Raw genomic sequence first — 14,830 nt, forward strand, 5'->3', positions numbered from 1 at the left:
GTTTTTGAATATTTTACTTCTTGACTTTGACTTGTTTTTGAATATTTTACTTGTTGATTTTGTTGTTAAATTTGTGATTGATTTGACAGTAGTTTACAAGGGTTGGGACCCCCTTGTTCATGAACATTTTTTTTTTTAATTTCTTTCTCAACTTTTTTTTGTTCTTCATGACTCCGTATGACATTCTTACAAGTTTCAATTACTTTCAAAAAGCCAAGGGCTGCAGGGACCAACAACTTGTTCATGAATATTATTTTACCTCTTCTTTTAACTTCAGTTTGATACATACCAACTTGTTTATGAATATTTCATTTCATTCATGAATCTGTTGTTTGACTGTTTACAATTTTCAGTTTAGTTTCTTCATGAAGAACCTAACTTGTTCATGAATATTCATTCCAATGTTAATTATGCACACACTTGTATACATATGAAAGGCACCAAGGATTGCAACCCGAACCCTAGACAAAAAGCAAGCTACAGATAAACACTACATAATATATTATAAACAAAAATACATTAGGAGGAGCTTTAATCCAATCCAAGTAGTAAACACAATAAAATTAATAATTACGACTTCTATAAATGATACATGGGTCTGTCCATGGCCGGAACCCAAGAACTACTCATATCAGCAACTGCAAGGACTGTAAACTTACAACCACCTCCGCCATTGTAGGCCGCTTTTCTAGATTTGAACAATCCACACAACGCATTGCAAGCTTTGTGACCTTTTTTCCATCACGAGCACAAAAACTCGGGTCTCCCTTCAAGCTCTCATCCACAAGCATGCATCCAACCCGATGAGACTTCAGCTTCTTATACTCAGCTCTCGCCCAATTATAAACAAGAGGCATCGGTATGTCATGCAACCGACAGTTGAGTACATCCTCCCTGTCGCAGACCCTTTTTGATATGAGCATAAGAAGTATAACACCAAACCCAAATACATCTGCCTTCTCAGTCCAGTCGCCTAACAAGGAACACAGGTTCCAACAGTAGTTAGTAGACAGAATTAAATGCCCTGAAATTAGCTAATGAGAAAAACCATATGAAACTGTAACTCCTTCCTTGAACAAGTTCTGTTATGGGACATCAATTAAACAGCCTGCTTCTCAAAAAATAGGAGCAAATAAAAAACTTTATGAACCATGGGATGGGAGTCACTAGTGATGAAGTCTCCTAAGTCCTAATTGCCTAGGAGAGGACTGTAGCAGTCACTTTCATTTGCTGGACTAAAAAAACTCTCAGCAGAACAAGCCATAAAATTTCATTTTCCTTGCCCAACTAATACTTTCACTTGATTCTTTGTGATAAACATCTTGTTGGGGATAAAATAACCTTGTGGAGACACCTCCACAATGCACAAACAACGTCAAACTAAGTATGGTTGTTCTCAGGACTAAGAAACTACTTCATATCAGGAGAATGAATGAAAATCAAAGATGGACTAAAATTACTGTAGGAGGCCATACAACTTATGGAGATGAGTGAGACAAAAAGATCAGTTTCTTTCTTTCTTTCTTTTGTTTCTCTTTAGTTCGTTCTTTAATAGTAAAGATGGGTGACAACAATAGGTCAATCAGGATACACCCATATGCACCATGGCTGAAGTCCACATGACCAAAAGATTTTATGCACTTCCAACAATTAACAATAACTACCATTCAATTGTAAGATAAAGAAATACCAAGTAAAAACAACTGTGTAAACAATTCAACCAGAGAAAAAGTACTGCAATTAGCAGCGAATAAGAAGTCATACGAGCACAAAGTGAATCAATATATCCATGACAACCAAGTAAGCACTTTTCAGTGTAACCATGGGTAGCAGAAAGCTTATCAGGCAAAGTTCCACCATGCAGCATACCAAAGTCGAATAGTACTGGGTTAGAATCCTGAAGGACAAAGAAACAGGACAATAATCACCTTTCGCCAATACGAACGTGAAAAAAAGCAAACAGGATGTAAAGATCTCAATTAAAACCAACCTGGTCAAGCATTATATGAGCAGCATCAATGTTGCGAACTAAGTATGGCGGCTTATGGGAATGCAGAAACTCAAGCAGAGACGCAAATTTAAGTGCCACATTCATTCGCTGATGCCAAGTAAAAGTATCTGAAAGTAAAACAGTCCGTAAGAAGAAAAATGAAATGAATATAATGTAGGAAATGTAGCATTGGGACTCGAAGTAAGTAGCATTACCTCTCTTGATGCAGTTGTGTAAGGTATCCAGGGGTTTAAGATCATAGACAACAGCAACCATATCACCATCACGACGATATCCAATCAACCAATCATGACAATATCCAATTGACTTGACCAAGTGCGGTTGGTTTCGTATTTCAGGTTGCTTCAAAAATAACAGCTCTTGCTAGAACAACCATGTCACAAGAATGAAATCAACTAAGATTTTTTTTATTCAAAAAATATACAAACAAACAAGAAGAACCAGGATATAAAATATTGGGAGATACGAATACGCTGGGGGACGTACTTTTTGTCTTCTTGCACCTTCGACAATGCAGGTGTTATAAACGCTATTATCAGCAGTCCAGATTTTCACAGACACCTCTATGCCTTGTGGAGTTTTTCCGCGGTACACTTTGCCAAATTGGGTAAAGTCCAGAAAGTTCTTCTCACTGAAGTTATCAGTCAGCAGGTTCAATTGCTCCCTAGTAAGTTTTTCTGGACATCCTCCGAGGCATCCATCGCACAATACCATCTCTAAGCAGGCAAACATGTTATGGACTTTATCGAGAAGTAAGAAATTAGATATCATCAAAGGTTAAAAATAAGAAACTTCTAATTCAGGGTGAAATCTTAGCAGTGTTTACTGTGAAATTTGAAAAATGGGCATAGTAAAGACAGTCTAAGTAGCCTTACATACCCTGTCCTGCTTTCTCTACATGACATTTTTTTGAGTCGATTTTCAGAGTTCTGAGAGCAGTTGAAGCAATTGATATACGTCCTAGTTGGCGTAGTTCTTCAAGAATCTGCTTATGACTCTCTAGCAGCTCACATTCATACTCCAACAGTTCTGCTCCAGGCGACAGATTGGCAACCGGTCCTCGCAACAGCATCAACCTCTTGTTTTGGTCGTCCAACCTCCTTTTTTTCTTGGAATTCTTTTTGGAATCAGGGCCTGTGTATGAGCATCTTTCCATGGAGAATAAATAGCTGCAATACCAGTGTTAAAGCTTATCAAAAAATCGTAACAATAATAAATAAAATGAAAACCAGAAGAAATTGGTGAACCGATGCATGGGTTGCTGCTTCACGCGAACATAATAATAATAGACGTCAAAAGATTTTATCCCAAAAAGGTTTAAGGTTTTTTTATCAGAACTATATTCGAGAAGGATATTACATTCAACACAGTGAACCAAATCACAATGCAACCCTACTACCAATGCACAATCATCTGATGCAGGCAAAGAGGCATCAATATAGTGATTGGAAATAAGGAGCTTTAACTAACTCTAAACAGTAACAAAACTGTATCTAATAAATCTCAAAACCACAAAAGGAAGAAGTTGAAACCCGAACACGGTCAAGTCGGAACCTTGTGCGCCTTTATTGAAATTGGATCAAGTGAAAGAACAAAGCCAACAACTCGGGGCAAACGGAATGGGTTTCACATGTCATTCAAAAAATCCAATCAAGAATTTTTCCCATCGAAACCATCTACCAGACCGCAAAAGATTTTTTCTCACGATGGTTAGAAAAACAAAACATGAAAAACTACCAAGGTAAAGAAAACGACGATCTTCAATTAGGAAAACAATAAACGACTACAAAAATAAAATATTCCATGAAACCTGGATTTTTTTTTCCCGGTGCCTGAAGGATTTTTGGGTGTGACGGCCAGAAAGTAGAAAAAGCTGTTGGAGGGCCGTGATGTCCTCTTGATAAAGACCTTCGCTGCCCTACGATGCACCCAAAACAGTCCACCCGTATGTTATAGCAAATGAGTCATTGAGTGACAATGACTTTGTACGTCCATGACTTCAAGATATGGGTTTTAATCTCATCTCCTCCAAATAGGTCATGGGTTCTAGCCTGTCCCTGCGTGGACTTGATTTGTGCCTGTTGACACCTGTACTTTCATAGGCTTGATCGCGTGGTGCGTCGTGTATTGTATTTGTAGTTATACTCAAAAAAAAAATAAAAAAATAAACCATATGTTATAATTTTTTTTTTCTCAAACTTAAATACCAAAATTCATAACCGTATTTACTTCGTCAACTTTTAAAGTTTAAACCCATAGGTTATAATTTTTTTCCCCCAAATTTAACCGGTTAATATGATATGTATGGACTGATATGAATCTATATGTATGTGAGTGGTTCCATGCATTGAGAATTTGTCAATGACTATTTTGTTACACCTAAATGCCACATGTGCAAAATCAATTATAAAAAAGATTATATTTGACTTTTTTTTGACATGTCATCAAATTGATTGTCTTGATTTGTCCCAAAATTGATCGGGTTACAACTCACAAAGACCAGCGATGTAATTGTTACGTTTGAAACGTGAGGGACTGACTTGTTACACAGCTCATCTGTGAGGGACCAAAAGTATCCTTGTCTGGTTCGGATGGTCGAATTTGTTTGATCTGGATTAAATCAAATTCATACATAAGTTATATGTATGAAATATTGGTCCAAAAATAAACTTTTTGTCCAGTTTAAAATCATGTTTGTGTCCCTAAACACATAAATCTTGTCGAGTTTAGGTGTCTGGATCCTAACCCAGATTAAATTATTGTATGATTTACCTGTCTGGATTTAAACTAATCCGAAATCGATTTTTTTTGACACCCTGAGCATAACCATTATAAAATACAAGAATATATATATATATAGTATTATATACCAATTTTACTTTTATATTATTTATTCCTTGTATGATGTATTGGGGATTGATAAATTCTGTAGACTGATATATGCCAAAAGCAAAGGTGAAATGAACATAGTTTGATTGTAGCATGCTTGCCAAAGTTGTTGTGAGCAAACATCCACTTATTCATGAATCATTAGCCCTACACAACCTTTTCTGGGTTTTTTGAGTTTTAGTCCCCTTCTCTTTCTCTATAGACTATAGCTAGGTAGGTATTCTATAAACAGTACTCTATAACTCCACTATGTTGGGAGTGAATAATATAGTAGACCTTGACTCATTTTTAATTTCCAAGTAATTAGAAAGTAGAAATCAAAGCATATAGAATTAAACAACTATAAAAGTTAATTTGCTCTTGACTCTTGAGGGTTTCAGGTCAAAAGGGCAATCAAAAACGAATTCAGGTGGCTGTTTAAGAGGCTAACAATGATGGGTTTTGATGTTGAATACTGTAGCAAGTCCCAATCATATTCTATCTAACCTCACATTCACATGCTGGCTGTTTATGCTAATTACCAACAATTGAAAGTGCTCCCTCAATCATGAAGCCTGCCCGAAGGCCTTAATCCAAGGGCACAAGAAGTATGCACGAATAAGAGAGAGAGCAAAACATACGGTCAAAAACTCTTTTACTTATCCCACACCAAGAAGCTTTTAAGGTATTTCTTTGAACTAGTTAATAGAAGGAAAATAATAACTCCATCATATAAAAAATCTACACCCCTATATACTATCAATATTGTCCACTTTGAGTTATTCGATCTTCGTAAATACAATAGACCCGTACGACGATACTACAAGTCAAAACTCAACTCACTAAACTCAATAAAAAAACCTTAATGCTCATAAGGGACTGGCTTGCCCATATATACCACTCAATTAGAACTTACCTAACAGATATGATATATTTGTTCTTTAACACATCCAGTTGCCAGATCAACCAACATGCAATTGCTTCTTTCGAAATTTAACTAGTAAATGTGGAAGAACATTGTCAAACATTTGTCTTAAATCAGAAAGACATGACGTGCAGTGAAGAGGAGATCTTAAACTCTTGTGGGCCTAACGAGTACTGCTGTCCTATTGGGCCTCTCAAAAAAGACACAAAGTGCAGTGATGAGGAGATTTTAAGTCTTATCGGCACAAGATTGAACCTAATTGGGCTTAAATAGTGGTATCAAAGCCCAAAGGTCGTAAGTCTCATTGGCCCAAGACTAAACATATTGGGCTTAAATTGTAGTATCAAAGCTCAAAGGTTTAGCCCACGAGAGACAGATTTGACAGCCATCAGGCCCATCACTAACATTACAGCAATTCGAAGCACAAATCATACTAGAATGTAGAAACAGAAAGCGTCGAATCGGCTGCGAGCATCTAAAGGAAACGCCTAGTCGGCCAAGCCCCACCAACACTAGCCGCCTCCGCCTCCGCCTCCACCGCCACCGGCTTCATCACACAATACCCGCCCTTCCTACTTCTAGTTATTCTCTCACCACCGTTCATGACAAGCTTTCTCTCCATTTCATGTCTTTCGGCTCTCCTCCTCAAATTCTGCCTCTTCACGATACAACTCAACGTCTCTTTACCATTCCTGCTACTAATCGGCACTGGCATCGCCTCCAAACCCATCAATTTCGCTATCACTCCAGGCTTGCACCACATCACGCTCTCCCCTCCCAAACTGCACGATTTCCTCCCCGGTTTCGAATCGAACACGTTCAGTCTCTCTCTGATTCCGTAATCGCAACAAACCGACTTCCTCCCAGGCTTTTCAACGGCTCCACCGAAGTTGTTTCTGAACGAAGATCGATACATGGCGTCCTTTCCGTCGAGCGAAAACCGAGGGTACTGATTCAAGGCGTTCCTCGCGGATCGAAGAATGTCAGAGTTGTTAACGCAAGACATTCGTCCTCGCATAGCAACACCACCGCGATTTTCATTCAGCTTTTCTTTTCTTGCAACCTCTTCTTCCAATTCCAACTGCAATATCATCTCCTCCAATGTTGGATTGTTCTCTGGCGGGTCATTGTTTTGCTGGTTGAGTATGGAAGTGGAGCAATCGCCATTGCAGAAATTTCGTATGCCTTTTCTCATTTTGAAGTTCTTTAGGAGGAGGAAGAAGGAGAGATCTTTGAAGGGATGATGAATTCATGGAGGTTGAACAGATGAGGGGATTTAGAGAGGAGAAGAAGCAGGGGCTGGGGATGGACATGATAAAACGTGAATGGAGTGAATGGGAGCGGTGAGGTGTTTAGCAGACTTTAATGGCGGTCCCGAGAGAACCGTGAATGGCCCACGAATGATCCGTGAGACTGAATGGCCCTTTCTTAATGGGCTCTTATATGTCCAAAGATTGGGGCCCTCTAAGAATTCTTTTTATTGGGCCTGATCTAGAAGCTATTATGGGCCCTGCGGTTCTTTTGAAGAAGGAAAACTTTAGTCACACCCCACTTTTTACTAAAGACACCCCGTCAACTGATTTTTACAAGAGATGGTTAACTCAAATTGGGGTGTTTTTAGTAAAAGGTGGGGCGTGACTAAAAGAATTCGAGTGGACCTTCGTCTAACAAACGAGAAGAGGCTGGGCCGTTGTGAGGAGAACGATTGAACAAGAATTTGCAATTCCTTGGGCGGTCTGAATCACGCGTAAATCGCAGAAGAGGAGAAGAGCTTGTCGAATCTGGACATCTCCATCACCAGTACCGATCGCCGGTAGAAGAAGTATTAGTAGAAGAGAAATCCAAGTCGATCGATCATCTCAATTTTGGTATGTTATTCGTTTTTATCTCCGTACTTGCTTTTCCGATTCGTGGCAGTTGTTTGTATATGATTTTCGTTATAGTAGAATTGTATTCTAGATTGCTAAGGGGTCAGAAGAAACCTAATTGCTTCGCAGCTTCACAGATTCTCGGAAACAATTGATTTAGTCGCTTGATCTTGTCCTTTTGTGATGATGAATCTGGTATTAAAGTGTGTGTTTGTGTGTGAGTAGGCAAGAAGATTCTAGGGGAAGTGATTGTACCGATCGAGATGATGAATGCTTTGCTGAATTTATTCGTGACCTTGATAGCCGTAGCTGATATTCAATCTGCTTTGGCTGTGCCGTCAACTGTGCCAGCATTTTTGTGGTCTTCTCACGACTATGAGTATGTTGTCATATTTTTAAAAATTTTACGAGCTTATTTGTAGTGTTTGATGTAAATTTGCACTAGGTAGTCATGGTAGGTAAGCATGAACATGTATGGCACTTGAAATATTGAAATTCTTCACGTTGTCTTTAGTTGTTAGTGTCAAATAATATTTATTGTGACTTAGGTAGACACTATATGGATACATGGCTCTTTGATGACTCTAGTTATCCCAGAGGTTCTAGTGCACTGATTCTTGGACAGATATATCAATTGGCTTTCTTCTGATATCGTAACAACAAGTTATATTACTTGTAGCAACTGTTGGATTAAATTTTCGCTTAACATGACTTTTGTAAAAATTATATCTTTTTGTTTATGTAGCAGAAGTTAGATTAGTTCAACAATGATTCCCTGCATACCATCAAAAGGGAAACAGTGTAACCATTTGTCATGGCTATGCAATTTTCTGATTTATCACAGGTTTCATGGGATAATTCTGTCCACATGGCTGCTTCTAATTTACATCCATTTCTTTGTAGTGTTGACTCCCGTCTTTGTGGAATAACTTGATGGTAATGTATTATATAGGACTCTGAGTGGTCTCATGAGTCAGTACTCAGTAGATGTCAAAATGGTTCACACACTGAAATTGAATGATTTTCGAAAGAGAAAAATAACAGATTGAAAATTGAGGTACTCGTGAAGATAGCAAAATGTGGTATATTTGATTTTATCCCCTTCTTTGGGGGATGGTGTTTTGGAATATTAATAATTGGGTTGTTGATCGAAGCGGAAATCTGCTTTAGTAAAACCAAATTTGTGGTTTCTGCCAAGCTACTGCTGTAATAGCATACTTGGGTTTTGTCATACAACTACGTCGTGCACAATGGCTCGAATGTCCCATTTTAGTAGTTGTAATTTTGTTTAGGTAGCTTTTACTTTTTACTATTACTCTTTGACGTAGTTGTTCTGGTTTTTTTGTTGGACGAACTCTGCAAATCAGAATCTCATAACATATTGTTTGCGAGAGGTTACAGGTTTTCAAGTAATCGAATCAAGGATGCTGTTAACTATCAGACCATCTCCCCAAAGGATCTGACAAAGTTCGTTCTGTCAGAAGGGGGCTGGGCAAACTTACTGGTTATTAATGCTTTCCTTTTCCGTGTGGTGTTCATAATGTTTTGGAGTTTTTGCTTTGCTTTTATTTAAACATTTATGAATGAGAAGTTTTTGGAGCAAGTCTTGAATTTCTTTTTTTCTTCCTGCTCCCCAAACTAGTGTTCAGAAAAGAAACTTCAGCAGCATATGGATGTGGCACTTGTTTTTGTTGGCAGGGAGGTAAGATCCTTTTAGCATTCTTAGCTGGATATTGGATTACTAAAATTTCATATGGTGATCCTTCTTGTGACTAAAGTCTTTATTTAGACTTTGTGGTGTATAACTAACACCTAATGAATTAGAGGACTGAAAAATGAACAGGATCTATCGTGTACTGGCATCTGTTCTCCTTTTGGAATTATACTATACTACTTTTGTAACTTATCATAGCCTTGGAACTTGATTTTTGAATGAGAATATTACAGTTGTCTTTCAATATGGCATTGACGTTGCAGTGCCATTCATGAACGATGATACTATTCATCCTCAATGATTAATGATTAATTGTGCACCCTTTGTTTGCTCAAGTTACTATCCTCAGACGTCTCTGGAAACAAATATGCAGACACAGCTCTTCTGGACCTGCTCAAGGTAACTAGAGATTTCTAAGTCATTTTGAACTGCATTGTGGTTACTTTGTTCTAGGGCTTTAGAAACTGTATTTCTTTTTTATGATTGATGTTTTATGTCCTTTGATAGGTTTCTTATACAAGGTCCAATTTCTCCCTGGCATTTCCATACGTCGCTGTATCGGAGGAGCAAACAATGGAAAATATTTTGTTCTCTGGGTTTATGGAGACTTGTGGGTGGGACTCAGCAGTCAGTAAGGTTGCTTTTTCAGAGTCATGCTCTGTAGATGGCGAAAACCTCGAAAAGCTTGCAGACCCTGACTCGGTTCATGTAAATCAATGATGTTATATTACTCGTTCAGTTTTTTTTTTTTTAATTGAATAATTCTTATGCCATTTTTATGTATAAAAAATACTCAGGACTTTCTGGTTTCAAATATGGAAAAGGGACCTACTGGGCAAGCGAACCTAGTTGTGTTCTGTCATGGAGGCTTTCTCTCTGGGCAAGGACCCAGTCAACCAAAACCTGAAAGTATGATAAGTATTTAACAAGGGTGCTACACTGTGGCAGGATATGAGAGCAGAGATCTGATTGACATAGTTTATCAATGCAAAATGCAGGTGAAATTTTCTCTGAGGTTATCAGTTCCGTGGAGCAGTCGGGGGCAAAATATGCAGTCCTTTATGTTTCGGATCCCATGAGGTCTATTCAGTATCCTACCCATCGAGAACTAGAAAGGTTTCTTGCAGAAGGTGTGCGAGGAAATGGATCACTTGGTGACAAAGTTTGTGATGAAGTTTGCAGGATTAAGTCATCACTTCTGGAGGGACTTTTGGTTGTAAGTTTGCTTAATTTACAAATAGTCACTGAGTGAAGTTTTCTGGGTTTTTTCTGGCACCTATGCATAGGAAATGCATGCTCTAAAAAGTAGATGTCAATATCAGGCAAAGGCAGCAAAAGCTGCCAGTAGTTGCATTAGCCTTCCTCAATTGTCAATTCAGTAGTCAATCTTTGATACATTTGATAGCTCTTGGTAGCTCTATTTTCCCTGCCTGCCAGAGATAAAACAACTCCTAGTTGCACCATGCACCTTCAAAAATGCCTATCAACATCCATATTGGTTGTTGAAATAACTCAGGACTATAGTTTTTTTGTATAAAATAACTCAGCACTTTTCACGTGGGTATACTCTATGTCTCTATCTTACCCTCCAGGTTCACTATAGAGAGGTCCTAGAGGCAGGGACTTTAATTGACTGTATCTTGTAGCTTATCCTTTCAACCCTTTAAATTCCGTTTAGTTAATGGCAACTAATGAGCCAATTATAATTTCCATGACTAAGTTGCTCTTCTGATAAGGGAGATTGGCTGCTTTTGAACTCAAGTGGCACCAATGGTGCAAATGTTGTGTCATAGGAAAAAATTTCTTAGATACATGGCCCAGGTTGAAGAAATTTGTTGGGGAGTATATTTGTGTTAATATGTTTCATATGCAGTTTTGTTACCTTGAGCCAGTGGTCGTGTTTGGGACCTTACATTGGGTTTCCTGGAAGTATAGTTGATTGCCTCTTTGAGGCTTTTTTTTTTTTTCCTCATTAGGCAATAGGCATTTACATTTCTTCTTTAATTTTAATAGCCCCTATTGTTACCCAGTACCCACTCATCAATGCGAATGCAGTATTGACGTTTTTTGCTTTTTGTGCTTCTACAGGCGATTGTTTTACTTATCATACTAATATCAGGCCTTTGCTGTATGATGGGCATTGAGACTCCAACAAGATTTGAGGCACCTCAAGAGTCTTGAGTGGTTGGTTGTGAACTTGTGAAAGATACTACCTTCATGTTATTGCACAGAGACCTTATATCCCAAGCACTCAATCATAAAGATTGGTTGTTTTGTACCCTCTTTGCACAGAGATGTTAACATGTAATATTCGTTTGTTCACTTATTGAGAGTATTTGCTGCCCGGCAAAAAGAAAAGAAAGAGACAAAACACTTGGAATGGGTATTCTCCTGTGCTAGGAATAATGGAGTAATAATTTTGTTTCTATCAAGTTATGTATCCCTCTTCCGTCCTTGTATTTATAATGTCAAGATCCATAATTCACTTTTGAGTAGAATTGAAGCTAGAAGTTTGATGAATATTGATGCTATATTTTCATTAAATTAGCAGAGCCGAGTGTTCTTCTTTTTGTTGTGTTTCTTTCTTTACATTTTTGTTTTAATCTTGCACAAAATTAGCAGGTTCGTCCTATCTTGTAACCATGATGAGAAGTCCTGGTTTTGAAAAGAATGGGAACAAATAGATTGGAGTTTGTTGAAAGATGTCGTGTTGGTAATTTTGTTTATCGATATTTGAATATATTGTCGAGTCTCTTATACCCAGAAGTTAAGTGTTGAGTCTATTTAGAATATCCCCATCTTTGGCTTCTGCAACATGGAGGTGGATATGTGCCTTGACATTGGCTCCAGTTCGTTGGTAAGTAAATACAGGTTTCCTCTATGTATATTATTTTTCTGCTTTTTAACACTTAATGTCTAACATTAGTTTTCTCTCTTCTGATCACTTCGTTTTCCTCAGAAAAAAATAAAGAACTTTGTCTGCTTGGGACTTGAGAATCAGCTACAAGGAGATTAAACTTGTGTGCTGGTTCAATACCAACTGCCAGATTTATTAAACACTTCCATAAGGTCTTGTTTTCTAATCAAAGCTAAGTTATTCCATCATTGCATTACTGGGTGCTACCATCACACTCACAATCACTGTTCTCTTTTTGGTTTCAGCATCTGCTGTATATGCCCTTTATTGTCTTCTGCCGGCCACTGATTGCTTGTAAGTAAGGCCCACTTTTGTGATAAGAGGCAACTCGGTAGTGCAAATATCTTACTCTCACTCTCTCACGCATGAGTCCTCATAGAATAATTAATATTCACATAGTTGTATAAGCATGCATATCTTATATTGTGTGTGTGTGTGTGTATAAACTAGACATATATAGAGAGAGAGCTTGCACACAAAAATATCTAGAGAGAGGGAGAGGGAGAGGGAGATTGGCAGACAGCAAGTACTCTTTTGGCAAGAGAAGATGGGCGTTGTTCCATCAACTGCCAGCACCCTCGAGAAACAAAAGGAATCCTATATTTCCAGTTTTTGAAGTGAGTGTTTAATAAAAAGCACAAGAGCCAACACAAAAATAACATAAACCTTGATGTTCGAGACCCTCACTCCTCTTAGTCCTCTACGATAGACAGTATATATATAATTTAAAACACAACTTTTTTGGCAACTAAACAATTTCGTGTCTTTGGCTTTGTTTAAACTCTCAGTGGATGGATTGCAACATACACATAACTTGCTTAAAGCTCGTAACAATTTCACTAAATATGTTTCGTGCCAATATAACCCTCTTAAGGCCTCAACTTTCCACTAATATTAGTCCTATAATACTTTATACGAAAGATACCCATTGATTTGTTTACTTTACTATTGTTGTTTTTTTTTGTAATTTTGAAATCTAGTGTCAGTTGTTATTAGATTCCTTTTGTACTCATCATCTATGCATTTATGTCTTTATATATGTTTCCTGATGCCCCTTGGATTATTAGAAGAGATACTAACAATGAAAATGTAATGCACGTGAACAGTGGTTCTACACACTCCCAATATTCATTACCACAATCACCATTGGAAGTTGAATCCACATTAGCTTTTCTTTTTTTAGTAGTATTTCATTGTCTTGTAGTTAGATCTTGTTTGATTAACAGCAAAATTATTCAAACTTTCCAAATCAGGTTTCCTTCCTAGCTAGGAATTCACATTTATCATCTTTTATTTCATTAATTAATTCCACCTCGTCTTGTTCAAATTCATAGTTGCATTTGTTACTTTAAAAATAATTGAACTTTTGGGTTACAATATGAGGTGCTGCTTTATGCATGCAAGTGAGAGGTTTTTGAATTTAAGTTGCTTTCAAGTACTATTTTTGCTAAGTGTATTATCCGAAGGGATTTGAAGGGACCGTATTTCCTGCATCATCTCTGTAGCCATATATTGATCTAATTTAGGAGCTGTCCTCATCATCTTGATTCAAGACACTGAATCCAGGATTTGCTGTGTCCCTCTCCTCTCCCTTCCTTTTCAACTGCTCTATCTCACGTTCATCACATCTACACTTTTTCTTATCTCCACTAGCAATTACTGTCGGCCAAACCTTATATATGAAGCCAAAATAAAGCTTTTTGGTTCTACGAAGAAAGAAGATTTATGCTTTCATCCATGGCCTTGTGTGTAGGCATAGAAAATAAAGATGCAGCCAAGGATGACTTGCCGACGTCGATTAATCTGGTTTGTGAGTTTCCTTCTTGAAAAGCTTAGTGAAAAGATTCACAGTGAAGTTGGCGAGTTGTTCTTGGCTACATGTTTCTTTCTGCTTTTGCATATTAGGCCTCTGATGATATTAATGCTTCTCTGTGCAAGCCTCCTTCAGGGAAAACAATTTTACAGGTATCATGATCAAGGATTTGAGTTTGAAATTGATACTTATTACCTTGTTCCATCTACTTCTATGGTTTAAACTACAGTTCTCCCCATACTAGTACAGTGCATATTGGTTGATTTCCAACACAAGGTTTCTTTAATTCATTCTCTTTCAATTAATGTTTCATATGTGTGTATGCAACAAAATGTGCATGTATATCCTGATTATTTTTCAATGATTTAAGCTACATTTTTCAGGATCTACATAATCAACGGCAAAAAGATATTTTTCGTCCCTCAACTATGGATCGAGTTTCATTTTTGTCCCTAAGCTTTTTTTTCTGCCATTTGCGTCCCTCAACTATTGAAAAGTATCATTTTCATCCTTTCAAGTGAGATTAAGGTCGGGAAAAACCTAATCTGACGAACAATATGATGCCACGTAGGATTTTTCAATGGCCGGATTTATTCGAAGGATAAACATGGTACTTTCCCATAAATGGGGGACGAAAAAGGAAAAAAAAAGAGTTAAGGGACGAAAATGAAACCCGATCAATAGTTGAGGGATGAAAAATACTCTTTTGCCCAT

General features: G+C 37.7%; 3 protein-coding genes across 3 annotated transcripts; 1 reads left to right on the forward strand and 2 right to left on the reverse strand.

Moving 5' to 3' along the window:
- Window positions 1-478: 478 nt before the first annotated feature.
- LOC119992588 (probable serine/threonine-protein kinase PBL21) lies at window positions 479-3,930 on the reverse strand. The gene is made up of 7 exons (XM_038839365.1): window positions 3,822-3,930; window positions 2,891-3,180; window positions 2,498-2,727; window positions 2,206-2,374; window positions 1,991-2,118; window positions 1,765-1,897; window positions 479-973 (listed from the first exon to the last, which is right to left on the reverse strand). Exons 2-7 carry the CDS (start codon window positions 3,165-3,167, stop codon window positions 627-629), a joined length of 1,284 nt encoding a protein of 427 aa, XP_038695293.1. The 5' UTR covers window positions 3,168-3,180; window positions 3,822-3,930; the 3' UTR covers window positions 479-626.
- Window positions 3,931-5,801: 1,871 nt separating this feature from the next.
- LOC119993814 lies at window positions 5,802-7,326 on the reverse strand. The gene has a single exon (XM_038841086.1). It carries the CDS (start codon window positions 6,997-6,999, stop codon window positions 6,280-6,282), a length of 720 nt encoding a protein of 239 aa, XP_038697014.1. The 5' UTR covers window positions 7,000-7,326; the 3' UTR covers window positions 5,802-6,279.
- Window positions 7,327-7,486: 160 nt separating this feature from the next.
- Window positions 7,487-11,956, forward strand: LOC119993578. The gene is made up of 9 exons (XM_038840763.1): window positions 7,487-7,672; window positions 7,898-8,051; window positions 9,074-9,176; window positions 9,315-9,374; window positions 9,723-9,785; window positions 9,894-10,094; window positions 10,184-10,295; window positions 10,385-10,602; window positions 11,475-11,956. The coding sequence occupies exons 2-9, from the start codon at window positions 7,936-7,938 to the stop codon at window positions 11,565-11,567; spliced, it is 966 nt and encodes a 321-aa protein (XP_038696691.1). The 5' UTR covers window positions 7,487-7,672; window positions 7,898-7,935; the 3' UTR covers window positions 11,568-11,956.
- The last annotated feature ends 2,874 nt before the right edge of the window (window positions 11,957-14,830 follow it).

This window comes from Tripterygium wilfordii, chromosome 23 (genome assembly GCF_013401445.1).
Source record: "Tripterygium wilfordii isolate XIE 37 chromosome 23, ASM1340144v1, whole genome shotgun sequence".
Classification (NCBI taxonomy): Eukaryota; Viridiplantae; Streptophyta; class Magnoliopsida; order Celastrales; family Celastraceae; genus Tripterygium; species Tripterygium wilfordii.